Here is a 27,585-nt window from a genome sequence, read left to right on the forward strand (position 1 = left end):
CCTGTCTGATCAAATGTCCTGAGCCTCAGTGGCTCAGAATGACTTGGGGGAAAAAGGGCCCCGGCCTGGATAGTGGCGGCCGCAGCAGTGTGGCGTACAGTGGTTAAGCACGAAGGTTCTTTCACTCTCTTGGTGACTCTCTGTTGTCACTCAGTCCTGGATGTTAACCCAGCCACCACTTACTCCTGTGTGTCCACCTGCATCTCCCCTGCCCCCCGCCCAAGCAATGCCTGAAAGAAAGGCTGGCATGTGGTGGTTTATTTAGGAAATGATCTGAGGAAGTAAGGGTGGGGCGAGAGTGAGGAAGGAGGGAAAGGAAAGCAACACCAGGAGGTACTACTTTTTGTTATGGCCACACCCTATCCTGGGTGGTGTCCTGAGGATCCTCAGGACTGCATTTCAGGACTGTTTCTGCTGGGGGAGAGAAACAGAGAAGCTTTTATCCATTGGCCATGTCTCTACTGGACCAGGGTGGCTTCCTGGACATTAACCTCCACATTCTTCCAGAAAGCATCAGGTTCAGGTGGTTTCCCAAGGGTATTCCTTCAAGGAAGGCCTGTCCAGGCTTCATGTAAGATGCTCAGAGCTCACCCAGGGCTGGTCACTGAAGATGTGACTGGAGTAGGTGGTATGGCTGAGAGAGTGTGCTGTGGCATGCTTTGCTGGACCACTCTGGGAAAGTTACCTAACTTCTCTGAACCTTGGTTTCCTTACCTTACCTGGGTGCTGTGATTTTTTTTTTTTTGTACTGGCGTTTGAACTTAGTACCCTACTTGCTAGGCAGGTGCTCTACCACTTGAGCCATGCCCCAGCCCTGTTTTAATTCTAGTTATTTTTAGGTAGGGTTTCACATTTTTGCTTGGGGCTGGCCTCAAACTATGATCCTCCATCCTATGGCCTCCTGCATAGCAGGGATCACAAGTGTGTGCCAGCCCCATGTTTGGTGAAGGACTCCACGGATGGATTATTTCTGTGTAGTCAGGAAAGCAATAGGGTCTGGTGGTTCAGATACTCATGTACTCAAATGGAGGAGGAGCCTGGGTAAGACGACCTTTTGAGCCTCCTTTGTGGAATCTAGGGCTCAAAGGCCAGGCTCCTGCCCTGATCAGTGCCTCTAAGTCTATGGCCCAGTTTCCCAGACCTGACTGGATCTGTTTAAGTCTGTGAATTGGAGCCACTGTTGGCTAGGACACAGGAGCCCAGCAGTGGGCAGAGGAGGACGAGGAGAGCAGAAGGCTCTGAAGCAGGTGCTTGAAGGAGGAATGGAGGCAGGGTGGATGCTGGCGTTTGGAGATGGCAGATGGTCGTGGGCACTGGTCTGGGCCACAGTCAGTGGGAGGACAGGGCAGAGGGGGAGAAGGCTAGGGGAAATTCAGAGCAGGAGGGGAGAGGAGAGTGAGTTGGCAGAAGGTGGTCAAGAATGCTGAGGGACCAGGGCTGGGGCTGAGTTGGCAGACTTGGTGCCCTGGATTAGATGTCTGGGGGCAGGGACAGACTGGGCTTAAGGGAGAGTGTTGGAGTGGCAGGATGGAAGGAAAGGGAAGCAGTAGCTGAGGGTTAGTTGGGGAGTACAAGGTCATAAGCCACAGCAGGTTTCATATTTCAGGGTCCATAGCCTTTTCATTCCCCTTTATCCATTGTGCCCACCTGCCAGTTCTAGGCCACCACCTGCTTTGACAGGGGAGGTGCCATCTGCAAATACTTGGGTCTTGTTCCAACTGAGCGGCAAAGGGAGAAGTTGTGCATGTGCCTTGGCCAAGGTCTGTTGCCATGGTACCATGTAGCCTTTGTCTTCCTACCCTCTCCCATCTCTGATCAACATGCTGTCCCCTCCAGGAGAGCTCACACAGCAGGGAAGGTATTGCATGGGCAGTTCCAGCTGGCATTACAAAAGTCACTGTATCCATCCCTCTGTCTGCAGGCAAGGGCACACACTGTTGAGGCTGGAGAGGTGCAGTAGCCACTGTTTTCATTTACAGTCATTTAAAGACTACTCTGACTTCTGCAACCGAGCCTGACCTCTGCAATTGAGGGTAGCTTCTGTTCTTAGTAACTTCAGTAAAAATAAAATAGTAACGCCAGCCTCTCCCTTTATGGATAACACTCTCTTCTTGACCACACCTCTTTCAATGTTTTGGTGCATCTCCAGTGGAAAGTTCTACCTCATGTCTGATCTCAGCCTAGCATGCTGCACTCTGTGTGTGTGTATGTGTGTGTGTGTGTGTGTGTGTGTGTGTGTGTGTGTGTGTGTGTGTGTTTTGTGTTTTTTCTTTTGTCTGTTGCCAGTCTTCAGGGCTTCCAGATGGGGACAAAGGGATTCCTGTCCATCTGTTCATGATGCGAAGCAGCTGCAGGGACTTCTAAGGCAAGTGGAATGACAAGGCAAGATTATGCTTTGGGGATCCTGGCATGAGACAGGCTGTTCTGAGCCCCTTGAACCCGGCCAGGCTCTGGTTCTGTGTCTGCATCTTGTCCTCAAAGCCGGGTCACATCCTACGCTGTCCTTAATTCAGATCCAGGTTTGTCAGTCTGCTTCCTGTATCATGCTGGTCTGTCTGTCTGAGCCCTCCAGGTTTGGGTCAGCAGATGGCATTGGGTATGGACACTGGAGGACCTTGGCACAGTGGCTGGGAGTGAGCAAGAGCAGGAGGGGAATGGCCAGCAGTCAGGTGGATTGAGGTGTGTGTGTGTGTGTGTGCACAGGTGTGCTCTGGAGGTCTGGTTGCTAGGCTGCTGCCTGTTCATCTCTGTGTGGCTATGTGTGGCTCTTCTGAGCACGTCTCTGTGTAGGTTTTGTGATTTCTGGCTTTCTTGTGGGTACTGTTCTCTGGATGTGAGTGCTGGCCACCTATTGGGTGCCCTTCAGGGTCCTGGAGGGTGTGCCTTTTGAGATGGCAGGTGATACTTTACCCCAACAGGGGCTCTGTGACTCTTCTGCCTTGCTCAGTTCTGCCCTCATGCTAGGCTTTCTTTCCCTGCCCCTCCCACTGTCTTGTTGCTTCTCTCTCTCTGTAGTCAAATGCTCTGCTACTGAGCTATACGCCCCTGTGCTTGTTCCTCCCTCTCTGGATATGTGGGTGTCTGCTTCCCTGGGGAAGGACGACCAGTCTAACCTTCAGCTTGGTTGAGCTCTTGGGGTGGGCCGTGAGCCCTGGGTTGAGGAGATGAGTCAGGATGGCTGCAGGGGTGGGCAGAAGCAGCCAGTATGTCAGCACGCTTCAGGGGAGTGTGCACTCCTGCCCTCATCCACCTGACCCACCCTCAGGGACTTGGGCACCAATGCACAAGGGGGAAGACTCCCTGACCCCCACTATGCATACTCTCTTCCCCAGAAGCCTTGGCTGGTGTAGTTTATCGTGGAAGACAGAGTGGTCTCTGGGGCTCTGGGCATCCCATGGGGGCCTGGCCTCTGCAGAATTCAAACTGTAACCATTGATGTTTATGTGGTTTGTCCTGCACCAGGCTCTGGAGCACATACTGTTCATGCATCATCTCATTTACTCCTTAGTACAGGCTTGACTGTGAGGACAGCCATCCTATGAGGTGGCTTCTAAAAGCACCCTTATTCTTGGGTAAGTGGAGGTCACTTCCACAAGGTCACTAAGCTAGCAAGTGATGGAACCAAAATGTGAACCCATGTCTGTTTTGACACTTGCTGCTAGTCCCTCCACACTCTGTATCTCATCCCGCTATCTCCTCTTTAGAGAGGCTGTCCTAGGTCACCCCCTTACAGGGCTCCCCAACCATCACATCAGCCTATTGTAAATACCTGCCTCAAGTTATCTCTCTACTTTTTTGGGAGATGGCAGAAACAGAGTCTTGCTATGTAGCCCAGGCTGGCCTAGAACTTGTTATGTAGCTCAGCCTCACCTCAAACTCAAGATCCTCTGCTGTACCTCCCAAGTGCTGGGATTGCAGATGCATACCACTGTACCTGGAAGAGGGATACCTGGATGTATCCCTCTTTTATCCTCGACCTCCTTATCCCTTGGCTGGAGCAGTGATATGTTTTATCTATTTACCTAAATATCCTCAGAACTAGCAAAGAGTCTGTAACACAGTAGAGATGCCAAAAAATTTGATGAACGCATGGATTAATGAATGAAGCTAGACCTGACTCTGAACCCAAGCTCCAGCCTTTCCTCCTTACCATCTCTTCCACAGTGTGGCCTATTGCTCTGGAGCCCACTTGCTCAGTTCGAATTCTGGTTCTGCCATTGTTCTAGTTATTTAAGGCTGCATCATAAGTCCTTAGAACCTTTTGTGGTGACATTTATTTTGCCCATGAATCTGCAGTTTGGACAGGGCTCAGTGGGAATAACTCTCATCTTCTCCACAGAGTGTTGTCAGGGTTGGTTTAAGGTCTATGGGTGGAATCACCTGCAGGCTTCATTACTTACGTCTGGCACTTGATACTGGCTGTTGGCTTGGGGTCTCAGCCCCTCTCCACATGGCCTCTTCATGTGCTTTCTTTGTAAAGCACTAGTTTGGGCTTCTGCATAGCATGATGCTGGATTAAAGGACAAGCATCCCAAGACAGCCATGCAAAAGCTATTTCACTTTTTCTTGCCTAACCTGGAAATGACGCTGTATCCCTTCTATACTCACAAAAGAGCATGCGTGAGTGGTGTAACCATCTTTGGAAAATACACTGTGCCACAGGCATTCACCTGGAGCATGGTACTTAGTCTCTGCCAGTTTCCCATCTGTCAAGAGGGAGGACTGTCAGGCTGTGCCTCATCAGGTTATTCCTGTACCAGCAACTACACTTTTACCCAGGGTCCTCCTGGCCGTGGATGAGGCTTTGGCCAGGTTTTCACCAAATGTAAGGTTTCTTCCTTTTGTCCACCCGCTGTCCTGTAAAACATGTGAAGGTACTTTACTGTGCAGAGCCCTCCTAAGGGTGGGGTCTGTTATAGAGAGAGGGGGTAATGAGCAGAAAAGACCTTTTCGGCCTCAGTTTATTATATCATTCCATGTCAGCCCTGCTCTCTTAAAATGGACAAGGGACAAATGTTGTTGTTGAAGACCCTGTAAGGCTGGGGATCTAGCAGAATTGCTCTGGGCCTGAAACTGGGGCAAACCTCATCTTTAGCCAAGGAAATCAAATGAATGAATCATGAACATGGTGTTTTTCAGCTGAAGGCCTTTTAAAAAAGTGTCCAGGGGAGCTCCCTGCCCCTTCTGTCCCCACTGCTGCCCACCTGAGTTCTTGTTCATCCCAGAGGCATGATCCCTCCACCCAGCTTGGCAGGCCTTGGGGAGGAATCTCAGTTTGTTGTCCTGGCCCAGGCTGGCAGTGCTGCTCTGCTGGGTATTGGCAAGGTGCCCAGGGAGAATCTCGGGGTTTTCTGGAGCCCAGCTTGTCAGCAGCTCACGCTCAACACTGGCCTCATTTGGGGTCTGATCATTGCTTTATAAGAATGGCAGAAGGGTTCAAAGAGAAGGCTCTGGGTTTGAATTCTGTCACTGACACACACCAGCCCTATGACTTTGGGGAGGTCTCTTAACCTGGGTCTCGAATTCCTCACCAGGAAAGTGAATATGGTTGTGGTAAGGATTAAATGAAGAAAAGAAAGTATGACTTCCCAAATTCATGGGAGGCTCTCAAGGAATGACTGAAATTAATTCTTCATAGATGAAAAATGGAGGTGAAGGTAGTTTAAGTAGTTGTCTCACAGCTACATTTAGTGTCAGAATCAGGGCTGGGGGATCCGTATGTTCTGACATCAGGTGGTTGTTGCTTATATTTTGCAGCACTGAGAATTTCCCCCATTCCTCAATCTTTTTTTGCCAGAGGGCAATATGGCTGACATTCTAGAAATGGAAACAAGATTCCCCTTGCTCTCCTTGCACCATCAAAACTTGTCTGTAGAGGGCACTAATGTCCACCTTCTGGCCCATCCTGGTGAAGAAGCACTGTAGTAGGTGAGAGTTGTTAGTGGCCCAGCTGGATGGGGGTCAGCAGATGCAGGGAAGGCACAGAACTGGCCATAGTACCTTTAGTAGAACTCCCTTCAGGCAGTTCCTGGTCCCCATGTCTTCCTACCTAACTACAGGGTCATCAGTGATCATGGGAATATACTATGATATTTCATTCTTTTTGCGTCAGGATCATCTGGGGATGGTTCCCTAGTCCCACCCTTGAATAATGGAATCTGATTTTTTTTTTTTTGAAACAGTTATGTATCATAGTCTGGCTTTAAACTTCAGATCCTCCTGCCTCAGCCTCCTCAGTTCTGGGATTATAGGCGTGTACCACTGTGTGCAGCTTTTTTCCTTTTTTCTCTCTTTTCTTTTTTTTCTGAGACAGGGTGTTGTTATGTTGCCCAGTTTGAGCAGTGAGCTCAAGTGATCCTCCTGCCTCCGCCTCCCAAGTAGCTGAGACTACAGGTATGTACCACTATGTCAGGCATGGAATCAGAATTTTAGCAGTCATACTAGCTAACACACCTGCAGGTCTGTGCCAGGCATGGCTCTGAAGGCTTGGAATGTATGATCTCATTTCCTCACCCCAATTGCACTATGAAGGAGGTACTAATATTATCTCCATTTTGTAGATGGGACAACTGCAGCACAGACAAGTTAAAGACAGGCTGAGGACATTGCCTAAGGCCACATCACTGGCAAGCTGCGGGAGTGGGGTTTGAACCTATGCTTTTTAGGCCTTAAGTAATTCTCCTGCTCAGTACATTTGAAACATTGATTGATGGATGGATTGGCATTGGAGATTGAAGCCAGGGCCTGTGCTAAGCATATCATTTGAGAAGCTGTTTTATAACACTGGATCTGCCCCCTTATGTTTACTTCTTTCTATCTATTTATTTATGGCAGTACTGGGAACTGCACTCAAGCCCTGTACTCAGCCCAGAACACTCCAGAAGAGACAAAGTAAGCACTCAGCCCATCTTTAGCCATCTTTGGCGTACAAACATGAGCTTTAGGTTTAAATAGACAAAAAATTGGGGGCAAGTGGGAGAGGTATGCATAATTTTTATTTTTATTTTTTTGTGATACTAGGGTTTGAACTCACGGCTTCATGTGAGGCAGGTGTTCTATCACTTGAGCCACACCCTTTTTACTCTGGTTATTTTAGAGAGAGGGTCTTGTTTTTTGCCCAGACCAGCCCAGACCACGATAACCTTCCTATTTTTAAGCTTCCTGCCATTGCTGTTGTATAACTTTGATCCTCCTTATCTTCACCTCCTGAGTGGCTGGGATTACAGGTGTGAGCCACTATGACTGGGCTTCTTCTTTGTTTTCTTTAAGGGAGAACCATCCATTTATTTAACATGTTTTTCTTCAAATTATAGTATGTTCATAGTTTAAAAAAAAACAGCATAAGATTTGGGAACTGCTGGAGTGACTCAAGTGGTAGAGCGCTTGCCTAGCATGAGGCCCTGAGTTCAAATACCAATACTGAAAAGAAAACAAAACCCAGCATAAAAGAACATACAGTGAAAAGTCATTCCCAGATAGGCAATTCCAGTCTCATCTTTAGAGCCACAGATCATTGCTTATGTTTCCTTTCTGAAATTGTCTAGCATGTATAAAAATTATATATTTATATAAACTAATGGAATCCTACTACACGAGCTGTTCTGGGTCTTACTTTGGTTTTTTCTTCAGTGCTAAGGATTGAACCCAGGGCCTTGTACATGCTAGGCAAGTGCTGTACCACTGAGCCACATCCCAACCCTTTAACATGAATTTTTAGAATGTCTTTCGATATTAACACATGTAAGATCTGCTTCATTCTTTTCAATGGCCATGGTATTCCACTGTATACTTGCTGCACAATGTAGTTAACTCCAAATAACCCTTTAATTTTTTTTTTTTTGGTATTTGTGATTACAAACAATGCTATCATTAATTATAATGCTATGGTATTTAATTATAATGATATGATAATTATAATTATCATAAATTATGCTATCTATATGATAGATTTTATCAATTGGTATGAATTAAATTGTATGATAAATTTCTAAAAATTGTTGACACAAAGATATGGGCACTCAAACTTTTGATATTGTATGAGTCAGGGTTCTCCAGAAAAAAAGAATAATGTGTGTGTGTACACATACATGTGTAATAGAGATTAATTACGAGGGATTTGTTCATGCAATATGGAGATTGGGAAGTTCCAGGATCTGCCTTCTACAAGTCAGAGATCCAGGAAAACTGGTGTAGGAAGCCATCATGAGGATCGCTGTAGGAGGTCAGGGCAAAATGTGAGATCCTACCTGTGGCTCAAGTGGCAGAGCACCTGCCTAGCAAGCATGAGGCCCTGAGTTCAAACCCCAGTACCATAAAAGAAAAGGAAAGAAAAGAAAGTTTAATTGTGCTAAAACTTTTGTCATTTTTTTTTTAGCACACAGCCATGTACTACTGCACTGCTAGCAAGTCTCTTGGTCAACTGGCCAAGAACAGATAGGACAAGCCAGACGCTGGTGGCTCATGCCTGTAATCCTAGCTGCTCAGGAGGAGAGATCAGGAGGATCATGGTTCAAAGCCAGCCTGGGGAAATAGTTCATGAGACCTGAGTTCAAACCCCAAGTATTGCCAGAAAAAAAAAAGAGAAAAGGAACAGATAGGAGGGAATTGTGCAATCATGATGTGTCTGTCTTTTGGAACCTGGTTTTCACAAGCAGTCCTCTTGCAATTTTTTTTTTTTTGTCATTGTCTTACTTTTCAGAACTTGTGCAATGGGAAATTCAGTCTGGGCCCTGAGATAGGCACTCGGGGAAGTGATCTGTGGGCTGGAAATCACTACGCAGATGCTAGATGCTGTTTTATCTTGGCCCCTCACTGATGTGGGATTGCTGCTCTGCGTGCCCACTGTGCTGTTTCCCTGGAGATCAGACTGTCTTTCTCTGCCTCTGTCCTTGTCCTCACCAGACTTATGAAGGAAATGAAGGCCAATCTGCGTCTCCCCTTTGATGAATGGTAGACTGAATACACAGAAGAGTAGGTTGCCTGCTCAAAGTGGAGCAGGATGAGCACTGAGCTGCACAGAGCCAGTTTGGTGTCATCTCTTGCTGTCTGGATGGGACAGATGTAGGCTGGCCCACTGAGTGCCACTTCTTTAGGGGCATCTGTTTCCTGAACTTCCTGTGACTGTCCATCCCCGCACCAGGGGAAGGAGCCTGTCTCATTGCCCAGGCCACACTGTGGCTGTAAGGTCTGAGCTTCTAAGCACAGGAAACCACACTCTCCCTTTTCTTCCCTCCTGCCCAGGGGCCTGGTGACATGATGCAGGGGCTGCTGCTGACAGGAGCCTGAGCTGCCTCTCCTTTGGTGGCACCCAGCTTTCTAACTCTCCTACCTTGAAAGGTGGAGTGGGATGAGTTCTTTGGAGCCCTGCCCTGGGCCTAAAGCCCTGGCTAGGACTTGTCCCCGAGATTGCTCCTCCAGGAACACCCACAAGCTCCACCACGGGAGCTGGGCCTTGTGCCATGTGACCCAAAGCAGACCATGGGGAGGGTAGAAGAGTAACCTTGGGAGAAAAGAAGCCTATTTGGGAAGGTGCTTGGCACTTGCTCTTCATTACTGTTCTCTCCCACTGTTGAACTGTGCCTTGCTTTTGGTGCCTTAGTTTCCCCATTTGTACAATGGGTACTGCATGAATCATGCAATTTGGTAGGTTCCATAGCAGTAGCTGAGGACAGACTTAATTCTGTTGCTGTGGAGCAGGGTGAATTTTGTGGAGTTCCTCAACCCTCCTGGACCTCAGTGTCCTCATCTGAAACATGGGAATAACAGTGGTACCATCTTGGTGTGGATGTGGGGCTGAATGGGTCTAGGTAATGAGGCCAACCCTGGCTGGTAGTGAGCTCATAAACACAGGGGCTGCCCTTGGCTCCTTTGTGGCTCCTTCTCAACTCAATTCTGACTGACAGCCTGGCTACAAATCAGACCAGATCTGGGAGGAAGCAGACTGTGTTTGGTGGAGGGATGGGCTGGCTCACACAGTGCTTCCCTTTTCTCTTGGCTCACAGTTCTTCCCAGAGAGTCTGGGGCTTTCTTGCCACCCACCCCACACGGAAGAGGAACCAAAGCTGATAGACAAGGGCAGGGGGTGGAGTCATAATAGATAGTAATTAAACAGCTCCCATAGTGCTGTGGAGCCTGGTGCCAAGTGTTTCCATTCATTGAAAACCTTGTGAGATTAGTGGCAGCCACCCCATATTACAGAGGGGAAAATTGAAGCCTAGAGAGGTTAAGTAACTTGCATGAGTTTGTACAGCTTCAAAGCTTGGAAGACTGAGGGGTTAGTGGGGAAGCATAGAGATGCCTCTAGAATTGCTCTCACCTGCCCTTAGAGCTCAGGGAGTGAAATGAAAAGTCACATGGGAACCTCCCTTTCCTTTTCTAGGTTCTCACCCTGAGGATGAGGAGGTCCTGGATCCCAGGACTACGGAGGATGTCCAGGATGCTATGGGTTCCATGCCCTTCCTTGTCAATGTACTAGGTTATTGCTGCTCCTTGGCCAGGTGTTTAAATCCCATGAATGTCTTTTGTGACTGCTAGGGACCAGCTAAGTGGCAGAAACCAGCTTCAAGGTGACAGGAGCTGTGGAGCCTCTGCCTGGTCCCCAGGCTGCCTTTGCTGCCCTTGAGATTTTTAGGCCTGGGCCTTCCTGGCTCTGGGAACACTTGGTCCAGGTGGCCTCATACCTGCATGTCTCCAAAGATCATGGGGCCCTGTATTAGAACATCTGTCAGCTGCCTCTTCCCCCAGCATTGGTGCAGTGGGCATCGTTCACACGTGGTATCTGTGGGTGGTGGGGTGTGCCTGAATCTGATGTGGCTGTCACCCTACCTCTTTCTCCCACACAAGAGCATAACAATGTACGCTCCAAAGATGGGCCACCATCAACTCCCTCTAACTGATAAAAGAGTAAGTAGTTTGCAGAAGGGATTCTGTTCTTAGTAACTCATGTGATGCCCACCCATCTCAGCAACTATAGATTGAGACCATAAATTGTGTCTAGCTCTCCCTGGAGCTTCTGCACTGAGCACAGTGCTCTGCCTTGAGAAAGTCTGGGAGTTGGCAGAGGGAGCAGGCAGAGCAGCCAGATGGGTTGTTCTCATCTTCGCTCTTGCTCATTGAGCTCTTTTCCTTAGTTAGAACTTTCTCAATGGCGTGTGAGGGGAGAGAGAGAGAGAGAGAGAGAGAGAGAGAGAGAGAGAGAGAGAGAGAGAGATCCAACTCATATTGGCTTTGGGAATAAAAGCATGTTTGCTTGTTTGCTTCTTCTTATGCTGGTTCTTATATGCCCAGGGGTCAACTGACTTTTGGCATAGCTGGATCCAGGAGCTCAGAATACGGCCTTAAACTTGGAATGGATCTGTCTGTTCTGTCCCCTGCCTTCCTGGGGATCAGCTTCTCTTTCCTGCACTCCCCACCACCCCAGACTTTTGTCCTGTGGTTTAGCCACCCTGAGGGCAGAGAGGTGGAAATGTCCCAGGATTGAGTGTAATTGTCTGCTCAGGTCTTCTGAACCCATCAGAAGAGGTTCAGGAGAGTGGATGCCTGGGTAGGCCAGCTCCTGTCAGGGGTGAATGAAATGCAGTGGTGTTTCTCTCCAAAAGAGGCCAGAGGGAGGCAGGGAAGGCTGGATACTCAAGGGTCCACAGGCCCTGTTGAGACTTTCTTGGCTGTGGGATGGGTGCATCAGGGGTGAAATGTACTGGTGACTGTATGCAGTCAGCGCCCAATGGTGTAAAGCCATCCCAGACTGTGAACTGTCCTTTCCAGGACACAGCTGGAGGTGAAGGGAAGCCTGAACTGAAGATCTCTGGCTTCTGCTGGGGGCCAGCTGTTTGGGGGGAAGGAAGCTAGCCCCCAGCCCTGCTGTGGCCCAAGCCTCTGAAGCTGCTCCCCCAAGCCTATTCAGGGTGCAGCATCAGGTCACTGTAATGTTTCCTGCTGCAGAGGGGGTCCAGAAAGTAGAGATCCTTGTGCCTTTTGTCCACAGCTTGGGGCCAGCACCTGGCACCTTAGCACAGAACCTCTGACTCTGAGAGTGGCAGCAGGACCTGCACAGGACACTGCAGGGAAGTTGGGTCAGAGGACAGCAGCACCCACTAGGATAGCTTTATTTCTTCCTCTCCATTGCTTGGGGTGGGGTGGGGGCCTGGCACCCCATCAGTGTCCACTTACCCTGCTGTCTTTTGCAGTGTCTATATCTGAGGGGCTGTCATCAGTGCACACGTATTGCTGTCCTGATGTGGTCAGCATTGGTGCATGTGGTTAGGAGATCAGCCCTGCACTTCCAACTTGAAAGACAAACCCACCCAGGCACATGTGCTGCCTTCTCTCCCCAACCCTGCCCATGTGAAGCAGGGCAAAGCTCCAACCTCTGTCTAGACCCTGCATGGGGCCTGAGAAGTACAGCTCGGTGCCCATGTATGTGTGTGTGCACACATCACAGCACCTCACAGGCATGCGAGCAGTCTGAGCTCCTATGTTAATATGTACGTTTGAGCACCTGTCTGCATCCGTGCATGTGCGCATGCCTATATGAGCATTTGTAAGTAAATGAGCGGAGTGGACAGGCATCTGTTGAAGTCTACGTGGACCTGCATGTGAATGTGTTTCTATGCATATGCAAGTGCAGGGGTCTAATGAGCATGCATGTGTCTGTGTGTACTTATGTATCCTGTGTATGTTATATGCACATATGCTTATAGCTGTGTGTGCATGCCCCTGTGCCCATGTATGTACATGTATACCTATGTCCATGTGTGTGCTGGTGCAATTATAAGTATGTGACTGGTTTATCTGTCATGTCCTGAGCCACAGTACAGCAGCAGGTGAAGGTCCCTGTCTCAGGCAGCCCTGGGGAGTGATGTGAGGGGGTCCTAGTCTTCAGTGTCCCTGAAGCTTCCAGGTGGGTTTCTCCTTCCCTCCCAGGTGGGGCTGTGGGAATCCTTGGGCCTCTTTTGTGTTCCGGGAAGCCAGGGCTGTGTGGGGCCAGCTGCCAAATGGGGCTGTGGTGCAATCTGCCAGCTGAGCCCCTTCCGGAGGTGTGGGTTCCTCTGGGTGTGGGGAAGCTGCTCTTTGTGACCTCCCTTGCCTGGAGTACAGGACACACCTCCCAACACTGCAGCCTCACCCACAGGAAGCTGGGGTTGGGGGGCAGGCAAGGAGGGAGGTGCCACGCCTGGCGCCCTGCCCTGCACTGTGGCGGACCGCTGCACCACGGCCCACTCAGTAACGGCCCTGGGGGCATCGCTGGACCCTGGACCTCACGATTGCAACCATGTTTGGCAGGAAGCGCAGCGTCTCTTTTGGGGGCTTCGGATGGTGGGTGACAGATAAAGGGATGGGAGCGAACTTGGAGGTGGGGTCTTGTTGAGTTCTTTGGCTGTCTGTAGGGTCCACGGTGTTTGGGTTGTGCCTGAGAACCTGTGTCTGCAGGGGGCACTTTCAGATGTCCAGATGGGGAAGACTGGAGGACAGTGGTGTAAGGTTTTTCTTACTGTCCCAGGGGCACAGTCTGTAGGGATCCAGAAGGTTGGAGCTAGCTACCAGTGTGGGTGTGAGTGGGTGTGACTGCAGTTGAATGCATATGTCTGTGTCAGAGTGTTCTTGTATGTAAGCGTGTGTGTGCACATGTGTGCGTGTGTGCAGGTGTGAGTGTGTGACTGTGGCTGCCAGCCTGTGACCGTGTGTGTGTGAAGTGTGTGCCTAGCTGGCTGGATGTTCCTCTCTGTGTAACCACGTGGGCACTCCCTGTTTGGGAGCAGGTGCCTGCCTGCCTCTTGGGTCGCCTGTATCCATATGTGTGCACTGTTGTGAGTCCATGGCAGGGGGTCTGTTGTCTGCCTCCTCTTGGGGGGTTAGTCATGAGAGGAGTGGAAGGCTTGTCTTCAAGGTCACTGTCCTCCCTGCCCCACTGTTAGGTGTCCTGCCTCATGCCTGCCCTCTGGGCCACCTTTTGCCTTTCAGCTTCTGTCTGGGAGAAGAGAGATGCTCTTTCTTCCCCAGGTGACCAGAAAGTGGGGACTGAGGTTAAAGGCTTCTCTCTGGTTACCAGCTGGTGGTGGTTTCTCCTCAGCTGGGAGCAGAGCCCAGTGGTTTTCATTATCAGTTTCCTTTCAGTGTGTGGGACTGGGACGTTGTCAAATTAGGGGGAGGGTGGCCAGGGTGTCCTGGTGAGGAACAGGGAGGGTAACTGGGGATGGTACACAGGGTTGGTAGGGAGACACAGTAGGGCTGGGAAGGAATGGACTCTGTTCCCATATGTGCACAGCTCTTTATTTCCCTTTTCCCCTCTTTGAAAGCACTTTGCTATCCATCCCCCTGCAGGAAGAGATTGGGGGACTCCATGTTTGGCTGATGGAACGATGAGGATGAGATGATGCTGCGAGTGGCAGTGTGGCTTGGTGCCTGCTCACAGGCTCTCCCTGATGCTGGGCCAAAGGCTGCTGTGCTGACAGTGGGATCTGGGTTTGAATTACACAGTCTGCTTCCTTCTCTGGGGTGGATGTGTGAGACTGAGCTGGGATTCTTGCAGGGCAAGGCTCAGGGGATGAGATTATGTTCTCCCAGACCCACCTTTCTCTGTAAGGTGTGGGGCATGCAGAAAGCTCCCTTTGCAAGGCTTAGCTCTCCGTCTGGTCATGCCAAGTGACTCCCCCAATAGCAGGGCTATGCATTGAGACACCCTGTTCCAGAGACAAGTTGGGGCCTGTAATTTGAACCTCGCCAGGTGAGGGGGAGGATGTGAATGTGGTCATCCAGAGTTGCCTTAGAAACAAAGAGGAAGGTGGGGGGAGAGAGACCTAGTGTATGTCCAAGAGATCCCATGTGCCAACCACAGTGTCTGCTAGACTAGTTTCCAGGAGGGCAGGCCTGCTCCATCCTATTCACCATGGTCTCTTGGTCCTTGGACCATCATCTGTGCTCAGCGGATGCTTGTGGGCTGACTAAGCGAGGTGTTTTGCACGCAGCAATGGTCTTGGGCATGCAAGTGAGTCTGACGGGGTACAGGCACAATCTGGGCATGACTGTCAGTTAGAAAGGGATGTCACAGCTAGTTGGGGCTAAATTACAGATTCTTGGAACTCTCGTCCCTCCAGACAGTGAAGGGAATCCCTGGGGTGGTGTTTTATTTTATATTTTGCAGTATTGGGGATTGAACTTAGACCAAGGGCCCCACCACTTGAGCCATACTGGGGGTGGTATTTTAAAACTCCATTGATTGCCAGACTGGAGAGCCACTGGCATCTGGGCAGCCATGGTGAGTGTGGGATGGGCCAGGGGAGGGAGGAGCTGGGGACTTGGGTTCCTGAAAGGGCCAGGGCCAGTCCCAGTGCCATAGCTGCTCTCAGCCCTGCCCAAATGGCAGGCTCCGCCCTCCCGGAGGCCACACCCCAGCATGGGAACCATGGTGGGCGGGATGCTGGATAAGAGAGATGTGGGGCTGGGTGCCAGTGGCTCACGCCTGTAATCCCTGTAATCCTAGCTACTCAGGAGGCAGAGATCAGGAGGATTGTGGTTCAAAGCCAGCCCCGGCAAATAGTTCATGAGACCCTATTTTGAAAAACTCTTTGCAAAAATAGGGCTGATGGAGTGGCTCAAGGTGAAGGCCCTGAGTTCAAGTCCCAGTACCAACAAAAAAAAGAGAGAGAGAGAGTGAGAGAGAGAGAGAGATAGAGAGAGAGAAAGATGTGGGGACGGGGCCTGCTGTAGCCCCTGGGGGCCAGTGGACTGACCAGATAGAGGCTGAGAAGGCACATGTAAGGAGACCAGGGTCTAGATCTGCCTTTGCCTTGACTATTGAGGAACTCCATTCTCTGGATCTCAGTTTCCCATGTGGCATTTCTGCTTTCCCCACAGAACAGGGCTGTTGTAAGAATTAAAAGAGATTCCTTGAGAAAACGTATGATGTGAGGGCTTATTATTAGGGGTTACGATTGGGTAGCAGGATGCAGGGCTCTGACTTCTAGTCAGATCAAGGGATCTTGTGGAGGAGCTACATCCTAATGGGGAAGGGGACCTGGATAAGACTTGCAGAGACCAGGAGTGAAAGCCTGAAAGAAGAGGCCCAGGACAGGGTTTGGGAAAGAAACTGGGAGGGATGTGGACCAGACACTCTGGGTGTAGCAGGTTTTGCTGTTGGGGCTGAGATCAGAGATGCCCGGAGCTTGCTCTGAGAGGATCCTGCCACCAGCTTAAGAGCCCAGTGCCAACCTGTGATGGCCAGGGCAGGTCTGTCCTTACCATGTGCCCCAACCCTCTCGTCTTTCCCTCTCCCCACTGGCCCCAGCAGTCATGAGTATGGGAAGCTTGAGGCAGAGCTGACCCTAGACAGGGTCCCCATAAGAACTTCCAGGGTTTCAAGCATCCTGGAAGTGGTGGTCATTTTAGTGAACTGATACTGAGGGTGACACTGGGATAACATTGATGGTGATGTAACACAGTCATGGTGACAGTTACTGGTGGTGATGACACTGATGATGATGGTCATTCTGGTGGTCATGACTCCTAAACAAGAGGAGACTCAGACAGTGGAAGCATTGCCCCTCTCTGTCTCTGGTGGGGGAGGGGACCTGCCTTTCCAGACATAAGGGCTGGCATATGTAGTGGTAAAAATAGCAGCTCACACACTGCCTCCTGTGCCAGAAAGGGCGGGTGCAGGCTGGATGTAGGAACGGCTGTCGGGACTGTCTGCAGGAAATGTGATGTTCCCTGTTCCCAACTCCTTGCCTGGTGGAACCCACCTGCTGGTTTCCCCTGGAGACTGCTGTTAGGTTCTGTCCCAGGAGAGGGGTCTGCCTGCCTGCCTGGATGGACTGGCAGGTCCTGGGGGCAGGAGGGTCCGTGTTGCTGGGGGTGCTTGCATCTTCCCACAGCTGAAGGCCAGAAAATCCTGCTGTGTTGATTATGCCTCTGCCAGTGACCAATGCAGCTGGGTTGCAGAGTCCCCTCATGGGGGAGCAGTAATGAAGTGAGAGGCTGTACACAGAGCGCTTAAGAGCCCTGGGCCTGGAGTTAGACCACCAGTGATTTCACCCTTCTGAATCTTGGTTTCCTAATCTCTAAAATGGAGAGAATAATAGTACCCATGTCATAGGGGTATGTGTGGTCCCTGTTCTCCCAAAACTCAGTCTTCCCTTTTTAGGCTGGAGGAGAACTTGCTCTTATAGCAGCTGTCCCCTGCAAGGTCTGCTAGTCTGGTGGGCTGGGCCAGCCCAGGGATTCCTCTCCTGCAGATATAGATGGGAGCCTTCAGTCCCACACTGATTGACGTCCTTGCTTTTTCTCTTGGCAGGATCGACAAGACCATGTTGGCGAGTCTGAAGGTCAAGTAAGTGCCACTTTCTGTTCTATGATGACAAGAGACCAGCATTCCCTCAGGTCTTTGTTCCTGCCATGTTGTGAATCATGGCTGTGGCATTGTCAGATTCCAGCCTCAGCTGGTGGTCTTTTGGATTGGAAGAAGCTGAACCAGGCTTTTGATTCCTGGATGTCCAGGGAAAGACAGAGGCGCAAATGGGTGAGGCAGGACCAGCGTGGTGAGAATGTGGGTAGTGGACTTTCAGGCCACAAAGATAGCAGTAAGAAAGATAGCTGTATTTTCTATCACTTTAATTTTTATTCCATAAGGCTGTCTCTCTGACGTTGCTGATTGACTTGTAAATTGTGACATAGCTCTAGAACCTCATAAAACACCCTTGGTGTGTATGTGGGATCAGCTGTTCATTAGTCATCTGTTACTAGACATTTGTCATACTGCTCTCTGAGGCTTCCATGCCAGAACTGTCTGGCCTGGGAATTGTCTGTCTCAGTTTACCTTATGGTTGCTAGTCTGTGCAGGGAGCCCTGAGCAGGCACACCTCTGTCCTGGAACTGCTGTTCTCCCTTCCCTCACCACTGTTGTTCCTTTTTCTTCTATGTTTTTTCAGCCATTGTGTCTGCATCTGATCTTTCTCTTTTGATACGTAACCAGAGTTTAAAGAACTTCCATTTGCATCCCCTCTCTTGGAGCAAAGAGGATTTACTAACCATCCACTCCAGCTGAATGAATTGAAGAGGAGGAAAATTCTAGGAAAAAAAAAGTATTGGTCCCTAACAAGTGCAAGGCCCTGAGTTCAAACCCCAGTACCTCCAAAAAGAGAACAAACAAAAAAGAATTGATCACTTGCTTAAAATATTCTCTTGCCACATGTGAATTAACTTGTTCATGAAAATTCCTCCTGTAGCTCAGCGGGGAAGCCTAGCATGCCCAGGGCCCTGGGTTCCACATCTAGACTGTCCCCCCCACCCCATCCAAAAAGTAACCCTTCTCCAATGAGTCACCCTTTTTAGAGGCAGCTTCTCTGGTTGTCACTGTCCCATCTCAGCCGAAAGTCTTTCCTCTCAGCATTGACTGTGTCCTCCCTGGACACAGGTCCCTGGGGAAGGCACAGCTGCTCTTAAGGGTTTCCACTCTGATTTGTTTATCCCAGAAAGGTGAGGGTGGGCAGCTAGCAGGCCTAGAATGGAAGACAAAATGTCCCTGTCCTTTGAGAGATCGGTCTGTCCATGGAGTTGACTCCAGAGGGCCATCCTGAACACTGCTGGGAGGAAGTGCCTTCTAAAGCTGCTCTCTCTCTCTTTTTTTTTTCCTGGTACTGGGATTAACCCAGGGACTTGCATATGCCAGGCAAGTGCTCTACCACCTGAGATACATCGCAGCCCTTTTGTTTTTATTTTGTTTTTGAGACAGGGTCTCCCCATCTTTGTGCAGGCTTGTGATCCTCCTGCCTCTGCCTCCCGAGTGACTGGGATTGCAGGTGTGTACCACCACACCCAGCTTAATGCTGGTCTTAAGCTGGGGCAGGACGATGGGACCTCCTGTCCGGGTCAGGGCACACCATCTCGAGGCAGGACACTGAACTTCTCTGGGCTTCAGTTTCCATATCTTTTGTCCATTGGGCACAACCATATCTGGCCTTCCAAGGGCCTGTCTTCATATTGAGCGAGATGCAGGCATGAAGCAGAGTTGCTGAGGGGTGTGAATGAAAGAAGTTTTTCTTTTGGGGCTGTCTTGGGACTTCTAGTTCAACCATGTAAGCATTTCTTGAGGTCCTGTTTGTTTACTCTGGTAAATATAATACTTGTAACTTGGAAGGGAACTAGTTAGAGGGTAGAATGCAGGGCTGGGGGCACTGGCCAGTGTTGAGATTGGGGGTCCAGTGGGGTCTCTGGGTATCTGGGACATAGTTAAGGGCTGGAGAGGTGGTATTGAGATGGTGATTTGGGACAGGGTGTGGAATTAAATTTCTAGTTGTGAGATTCTTTTCATTGCAAGAAACAAAAACTATGTAATCTGGTTAAGCAAAAGATGGAATTTATGGAAAAGATCCCAAGGGGAGAAACTGAGCTCAGGAATGATTGGCTCAGGGACTGAAAATCCCGTATTATCAAAATCTCAGCTGGGGGCTGAGGAAGTGGCTCAAGTGGTAGAGTGCTTGCCCAGCTTGCACAAGGCCCTGAGTTTGAATTCCAGTACTGCGAAAAACAAACAAAACCAAGCTGGCTTCTTTGCAGAAATTGGTAAACCAATGCTGAAATGTATGTGGAAATTCAAGGATAATCTTGAAAAAGAACAGAGTTGGAGGACTGTACTTCTGATTTTAAAAATTCCTATAAAGCTACAGATGGTGTGCTGCTGGTATAAAGATATACAGATATCTTACACGTTTTTATAACAGATATCTTTATACGTTTGTATAAAGACGTACAGATCAGTGGAGTGGAATGCAGTTCCGAGACAAAACCGCACATACAGGTCAGAGGACTTTTTGATGGGGGAGGCCCTTCGTGCTTGCAAAGCAAGCACTCTACCACTTGAGCTAGCCTCCAGTCCATTTTGCTCTGGTTATTTTAGAGATGGGGTCCATGACCTATTTGCCTGGGCTGGCCTCCCCGAACCTCAATCCTCCCAATCTCAGCCTTCCAGTCAGCTAGGATTACAGGCATGAGCCACTGTTGCCCTGTCGGTCAGAGGAGTTTTAAGATGGATTCAAAGACAATTCAATGGAGAAAAATAGTCCTTTCAACAAATGGTGCAGACACAACTGTATATCAAAATGCAAAATAATAAACTTGGATCCAAAATGCAGCAAGTGGTTAAAATGGATCAAATGCATAAATATAAGAGCTAAAACTAGAGAACTCTTAGAAGAAAACAAAGGTGTAAATCTTTTGACTTTGGATAAGGCAATAGTTTCTTTGAAAAGATGCCCAAAACATAAGCAATAACAATAAAAAAAAATCAGATAAATTCGGTTTCATCAATATTAAGGACTTTTGTGCTACAAAGGACATCAAGAAAGTGAAAAGATATTCACAGAATTGGAAAAATATTTGCAAGAAATTTATCTAATAAAGAACTCATATCCAGAATATATAAAGAACTCTTATAACTCAGGTTGAGTGTGGTAGTTTGTACCTGTAATCCCAGCTACTTGGGAGGCAGAGGCAGGAAGATCACAAGTTTAAGACCACCTGGGGCAAAGTTAGGGAGACCCTACCTCAAAAACAAAATACAAACAAAAGGGCTGAGGGCATGGCTGAAGTTTTAGAGTGGTTCATGGCATGCATGAGACCTTGGGTTCAATCCCCAGTACCTTGAAAAACAAACAACAAATGAACTCCTACAGTTCAATAATACAACAAATAAACAAAAACAAAACAATAAGTAAAAAATGTTCAAAGAGGCATAGGGCTAGAGATGTAGCTCAGTGGTACAATACTTGCCTAGCTTTTGTGAGGCCCTTGTAGGTTTGATCCTCAGTCCCCCCACCACACCCAGATACAAACACAGACACACAGACACACACACAAAGATTCTGTAGAGACAATAGACATTTCTCCAAAGAAGCAAGGAAGATACACAAGTGGGCAATAATGACATGAGAAGGTGCCCACATCACTAGCCGTCAGGGAAGTGTGAGTGAAAACCACAGTGAAATGTCACTTCACACCCACTAGGATGGCTATAATAAAAAATACAGATAACAACTGACTGTTGTTTTTGAGGATGTGGAGAAATTAGAACTCTCCTGTCACTGGTGGGAATATAAAATGGAACAACTGCTTTAAAAAAAAAATCTAGTAGTTATATGGGGGGTTTCATTGTGACGTTTCCATATTTGCTTATAATGTACCTAGGTTATGTTCATCACCTCCATCATTATCCCTCATCCCTCTCCCCTACTTAACATGATCTCCATAGGTTTTAATGTTCTATTTTCATACAAGTAAATAAAGTACAGCGACCATATTCACCCTCCTTTACCCTCTCCATTCACCGTTCCCCTCTGGTCCCTTCCCCCTAACAGGACCTGTTTAACACCCTGTCCTTCATTGTTTAAGTGTATATTCATTGTGAAACAACTGTTTTGGGAAATAGTCTGGCAGTTCCTCAAAAGGTTAAGGCATAGAGTTTCCATATGATCAGAAATTCCACTCTTAGGTATGTACCAAGAAAAATGAAAACATATCCCTCCACAAAAACTTGTGCACAAATATTCATAGCAGCATTGTTAATAATAATCCCAAAGTGGAAAAAACTCACGTGTCTATCAACAGATGAATGGATAAATGAAATGTGGACTATCCATAAATGGAATATTATTTTGGCCATGAAAAGGAAGGAAGTCCTGATACGTACATGCTATAGCATAGATGAGCCTTGGAAACATGCATGTGAGAGAAGCCAGACATCTCCACTTACACGAGACGTCTAGAGTAAGCAAATCCCCAGAGACAAGGTAGGCTAACGGTTGCCTAGATGTGTTGGGAGCAGGGAGAGTAGTGAAATCTAAAAGATGCAGGCTTCTTTATGGGTTGATGAAAATGTTCTGGAAGTAGACTGGATGGTAATGACAGGTAGAATAGTGGTGGTACAACCCTTTGAATATACTAAAAACCATTGAATTGTACCCTTAAAAGTGCTAAATAAATTACATCTCAACAGAGCTTTTCAAAAAGAGAAAATCTAAGTTGTGTGCTAGTGACTCACGCTTGTAATCCTAGCTACTTGGAAGGCTGAGATCAGGAGGATCAAGGTTTGAGGCCAGCCCGGGCAAATAGTTCTTGAGGCATCGTCTCCAACATAACCACAACAAAAAGAACTGGAGGTGTGGCTCAAGTGATGGAGCACTTGCCTTGCAAGTGTGAAGCCCTGAGTTCAAAACCCAATGCCACAAACATATTAATAATAGTAAAGATTGGTCCAGCCCCTGTCAGACGTGTAGTCATGGTACAATCAGTTTAGCTGGAGAGACTAAAAGGACCAATTTCTGTCTTCCTTTCCCCACCATTGGCAGACGCTGTGTAGAATTCTGCCCAAATGTGGTTCTAGATGGGGTTCTGCTCACTGGCACATCAATTGGACAGCAAAATGTGGGGCGCCCCCAGCACAAAGATACTTCCTTCCTTCTGCCTCTGCTGACTGAGACATCTTTTCTTCTCTTAATGCAGTCCACTGAGCTCTGCTGAGCAGCACATATTCCTGGGCTGTGGCCTGTGCTCCCTGATTGCTTTGGCTTCCTCCCCAGGGATCTGGTGTCCTTGACATGAAGACAGTCAGCTGTGTGACCTCTGGAGGCACCTCTGAGGCATGCAGCTCTGAAGGTGTGTTCTGTCTGGCCCCACAGTTCTTAGGCACGTGCTACATGCTAAGAGTTCATCTCTTTGCTTTCCCGAGGCTTTGCAGCTACCTCTCAGAGAAGGTACCACTGCTCTCTGCATTTGAGAGATGAGAAAATAGAGACTGGGAGAAGTTAGGAAACTTGTTCAAGGTCATCAGCAAGTAAGTTATGGAGTTGAGATTTGAATCCAGGTCTGTATTTCGTTCCCATTCAGGGTGGAGCTGTGTGGTTCTCAGCTCCTACTTCCTGCCCTGCTTCCTCTCCTCCCCTCTCTTTTCCTGATGTGCTTGGGGGCCCTGTGTATAGAGTCCTTGGGCACAGAATACACCTCTGCCTCGCACTGGCCTCATGAGGCCCATCCTTGGGGGAGGCCCAGGTTTCAAAGGGTCTATGATACCTGAATGAGAAGGACCCCCAGAGGCAAGGCCTTACTTAACTGCAGTGGGGGTACATGGGATGCAGAGCCACACAGGAACATGTAAAGGGGCGGTGGTGGCAGTGCCACAAGGCAGAAAGAGGCTTGAAGTGTGGCTTGGCAGGCCCAGCTTATAGCCCCAGGCTAACAAAGGGGCAAATCATTAACTTCTCTGGGTCTCAGCTTCCTCATCTGTAAAATGGGAAGGCTGGGTTAGTGCACTGCCTGCTCTCCTCTATCTTTGACATACTGGTTTACAGGCATGCCTTATGGTGTTTTGGATTCTCCTCAGGACCTGGGTGATGGTAGGTGCTCACTGCTGAGTAGGTAAACACGTATGCGCGGATGTCTTTGAGAGCAGGCACTCCTCACCCTTTAGCTCTGGCTCCCTAAGACCTAACACAGACCTGGCACAAAGCAAGTTCTGTCTGGATTTGCTGAATGACTCAATTATGGGTTGTCATGCTTAGACTATCACATGCTGGTGGAAGGATGGAGAGAAAAAGCAGAGGCAGGGGGAGGAGAGAGGCAGAGGCAGATGGAGGGAGGCAGGGTGGAGGAGTGGAGGAAGAGAGACAGAGGCAGGTGCAGGAGGCGGGTGGAGGGGTCAGCATGTGGGCTCCCCTTTTCTCCAGTCTGCTCTGGGGGTCAGTTTGGGACAAGATCCCTGTCTGCAGTAACTGAGTAACTGAGTCATAGTCAGCCTGTTTCCCAGAGGAAAGCCCAGCCTGGCAGGGCATCCTGAAATGGCATCCAGAGGGTAAGGAACTAAGCTGAGAACCTTGGGTGCTTTCCTCTGCTTCCTGTCATATCTTCCCATCTTAGAGACCCATTTCTTGTGAAAGAAGGAGTATGTGTGTGCATGTGTGTGTGTGTGTGTGTTTATCATCTGACTGATGCATAACTCAAGCTCTCTGAGGTGACCATTGTGCCCAGGGATTGGTCACAGGAACATGCAGGTGGCTCAGAGCAGCCGGTCTCCACTGCTAGCATCATACACATTCTGACAGGAGAAACACAGAGTCCATTGTCTTATAAGAAAAACAATACAACTTTTTAACTGGGCTCCAGTTTTGGCTCCTAGAAATGACATGCCTGGTAGGGAGAAATGCAGTGGGACTGAGTGTGCTGTGCCCTTGGATTTCTTCCTCAGGGGAAGGAGAGAGAGACCTGGCTGGGGGCAGTCTTTCAGCCATATTATGGTTCGACCAGAAGATAGCTCAAGAAGATAGATCTGTTAGAATTTTAATTCTATTAGAATTTTGAAATCTTAGCTGGTTAAATTAGGAACTTAGAGCAGGGTTGGCTCTACATATATAGAGCAGTGTCAGACCAGAGGCTGGGGAAGGGGACAAAGACAGAGATGAAACAGTGTCTGCCCATGACAGCTTCTAGTCCCACAAGGAGACAGATGCATTGTTATCATGGAGCGTGACAAGTGCTCAGATGCAACTCCTCTCTCGGAGACTGGGGGAATGCCTGAGTTGTCTCCAAGGTCAGTGAGGGAAGAGAGGTCTCCAGACAGCAGCCACCACACTGCACCTCAAAGACAGTGAGGTGTGAGGCACCGTAGGTAGGAGGACCTGGGAGCTGTTATTCTTGCCAGTCAGAAGTTGGGGGTAAGTGTGTGGTCAAGCTGAGCTTCAGCTGTTCAGCTGTGGCTGGACTGTGGGAGAGATGGGCATGATGGAAGGGCCTTTGGCAGAGGTGTGAGTGGCCAGACTGGAGTCATTGCAGCAGTGGGACAGTGGGGCTAGAGAGAGCCTTGGGTGCATCTCTATTCATGGAGGTGGGGAACTGAGGAGTTGGAGCAGTTTGGGGGACACGGTAAGGTTCTGAATATAAAACCTCCCTCCCCTTCCATTCTGCATCCTTGCAGAATGGTGGCTGTCTTAGATCCTGACTCCTACAGTGACACCCTGTAGAATGGAATATGGGAGAGGAGTAGTGTCTGGAGTGCTCAGGGAGCCAGTGTGTTGCAGTGTGCTGGACAATGCTCTTTTGCTGGTCCTGTAGGCACAGTGGGGTGGGCCTGGCTCTAGCCCCCAACCTGCTCAGCTCCTGGAGTGTCTTTGGCAGGTGAGTCTTGCTGCCCTGTAGCTGATGGCTGGTGCACTAGGCAGGCAGGGAACCGCTTGCAAATCCACTCCATGCCTGTTTTTGGGCCCAGTGTCAGACCCTGGGTCATTCAGTTCTTCAGGACAGGCCCTGTGCCTGGGAACAGTGTTGGCATGTGTGAGCATGTGTGGGTGAAGGTGGGCACTCACCCATGCAGGTGGACATGAGCTTCAAGGGCCCATGTGAGTGCTTGTGTGGTGCCTTTTTTGGCTTTAGCAAGTTCCTATGGTAACCACGAACATGTCTGTTTTGGGATCTGGAGTCTGGGGCGTGAGTGGCTACAGTGAGAAGTAAGGCGGGCGGGCGCTTAGCTGGCAATTGGGTTGTGGCCTGATTTCATTGCCAGGCACTGGGGACGCACCTGGAGGTGCCATTTCCTAGGCAGCAAGGCCTGCAAACTCCAGGGACCCTTGTGCTCCTGACCTTCATCCCAGCTGGTACCTGCCATGCCCAGGAAGCCCTGGTGAGTCTGTTTTCTGATTCCTGGGTGGACAGATAGCCCTCTGGGACTTGACCTGGGCAGGAGGGTGTCTGTGATGGTCAGGTAGCAAGTGGCTGGCAGCTCTGACCAGTAGGCGCTGGGGATTAGGGCTCTTCTGAGATGGGTGTGTGACAGCTAGCAGAAGGGGCTCTGCTTATTCCTGGAGCCCTGTAAGGGTGACTTCCACATGGCTGGTAGGGCTGAGGAGCAGAACAGAACATGGCTAACTGCATTAGCTTAGGGTAGGGGCAAGGGCAGGGATGTAGGAAAGAGGATGCAGATGGCACAGCCTATGGCTGCCAGCCCAGACCCTACCATCCCTGGAGGCTTCTCTCACCCTGTTTAGCTCCCTTAATTCTTGCAGACCCCCAGGTCTCTGGCCATGTGCTTGGGCTTCCTCACAGGTCTCCCAGGCCCAAAGCCCTGTCCAGGCCTGGATGGGAGACTCACAGTCCTGGGAAACGAGGCTGAAGGCTGCTGCTCTGCTCATGGGGGGCTGGGTTTGGCCAGGACTGGGGAAGCATTGCTCCCACTGGGCTTTGGAGAAAGGCCCTTGCCACCCAAGACTGTGCATCCCTTGTGCTCCTTGTCCACACACTGTGTATCATTACACCCCCTCCCAAGTCATAATTGTAGAGGCTCCTGGTGGTCAGGGGCCCAGGCAGCACTCAGAGGCCCTGCAGAGTGGTGTTGGTGTCTGGGAGTGGCAGTCTCTTCTACTCTTTTATACTGCTGGCTTATCTGGGAGTAGGGAGAAGGGATGTAGGTGGCCCCTTTGGCTTGTGCTGGGAGGGCTCCTCTACCAGGAGCTGCACCACTGAGGGGGTCTGGGGGGCTATGTGGCAGAAGTTACTAAGTTTAGCTGTGTGGCTGTGGTCTTGGTGAAGGCCAAGGGGAGCAACAAAGTAGACATTCTGTGTTTTGTTTGGACCATGTAGGCCTTCATGGGAGGCAGAGTCCAGAGCTAATCCCTAGGGGCTTTGGGAGAGACCTCCAGAATCTCTGGAGTACTGGAGTCTTAGGGCTTGAAATAAAAAAGTCAAACTAACTACCATGCGAATTTCCTGTGGCTCTGGAACTAGTCACTCAGTTTGAACTTGGTTACCTCTAGTGATGGGGAGTTCATTACCTTGCAAGGATGCCTTATCTATTGCAATACAGCTCTGCTTATTCAATACTGACCATTATGTTCATCTGGAATATCTGAAACTGCAATGACTGAGTCCAACCTTATCCCTTGGCTCCCAAAACCCCATTCCTAAACAAGACTAATATTTCTTTTTCTCCTGAGAGCCCTTCAGACATTGGAAGGCAATCCTTGCATCCTGAGTCTTCTCTTTCACTGGCTGACTGACCCTGGACCTTTCTCTATATTTGGAGTTCCTTAGAGCCTGGATTGAGCTTTGCTAGAAGAGTTCAGATTTTCTAGGCAGCCTGTGGGAATTCCATAGACACAGGAAGGATGGCTGGAAGGTTGTAAGCTTGTACCTCCTTAGAGGTCAGTGAACTGAGCCTCTGATCCAGGATGCTCCTAACTGACAGCACAACAGGAAGGTGGTCTAGCAGGATCAGCATGTGAGAGACCAGCTCTCTGTCTGCGGCCCTGGCTCTTTTCCTGCTTCTCCATCAGCTCCTCCATTTTCTTTGCCTCTTTCCGACTTAGGACCTTCTCTCCTCTTTCTGAAGATAGACCCAGATGCTCACAGGAATCCAACCATGAGGAGGAGACTTGGGAGTACTGGCAAATATGTGCCTTGCCTAGAAGGACCAGCAGCCTGCCTGGGCCCTGGATGCTTCGGGAGTGTGGCTCACCCCACCTGATTTTCCAGTTTATGAGAGCTGCTGGAGATCTAAAGTTTTAGGCAAAATCTTGACAACTAACTCAAGAATTAAAAAAAGCAGCTGTGTGTGGC

General features: G+C 49.3%; 1 protein-coding gene across 11 annotated transcripts in view; it reads left to right on the forward strand.

Annotated features, from left to right (window-relative positions):
- Window positions 1-27,585, forward strand: part of Rap1gap2 (RAP1 GTPase activating protein 2) — a 226,847-nt gene that overhangs the window by 19,602 nt on the left and 179,660 nt on the right. For 6 of the 11 annotated variants that reach the window (XR_012438714.1, XR_012438715.1, XM_074046620.1 and 3 more), the window contains one exon: window positions 17,288-17,323. Coding sequence is in view for 8 of the 11 variants with exons in the window: in XM_074046620.1 (XP_073902721.1) it covers window positions 17,288-17,323 (36 nt within the window). In the remaining 3 variants the exon portion in view is untranslated. Of the gene's footprint in view, window positions 1-13,255; window positions 13,315-16,678; window positions 16,816-17,287; window positions 17,324-24,261; window positions 24,693-25,499; window positions 25,655-27,585 lie in introns of those variants that run through there. The other 5 variants (XM_074046624.1, XM_074046627.1, XM_074046633.1 and 2 more) reach the window with 5 other exon arrangements.

The sequence above is a fragment of the Castor canadensis genome, chromosome 11 (genome assembly GCF_047511655.1).
Source record: "Castor canadensis chromosome 11, mCasCan1.hap1v2, whole genome shotgun sequence".
Lineage (NCBI taxonomy): Eukaryota > Metazoa > Chordata > Mammalia > Rodentia > Castoridae > Castor > Castor canadensis.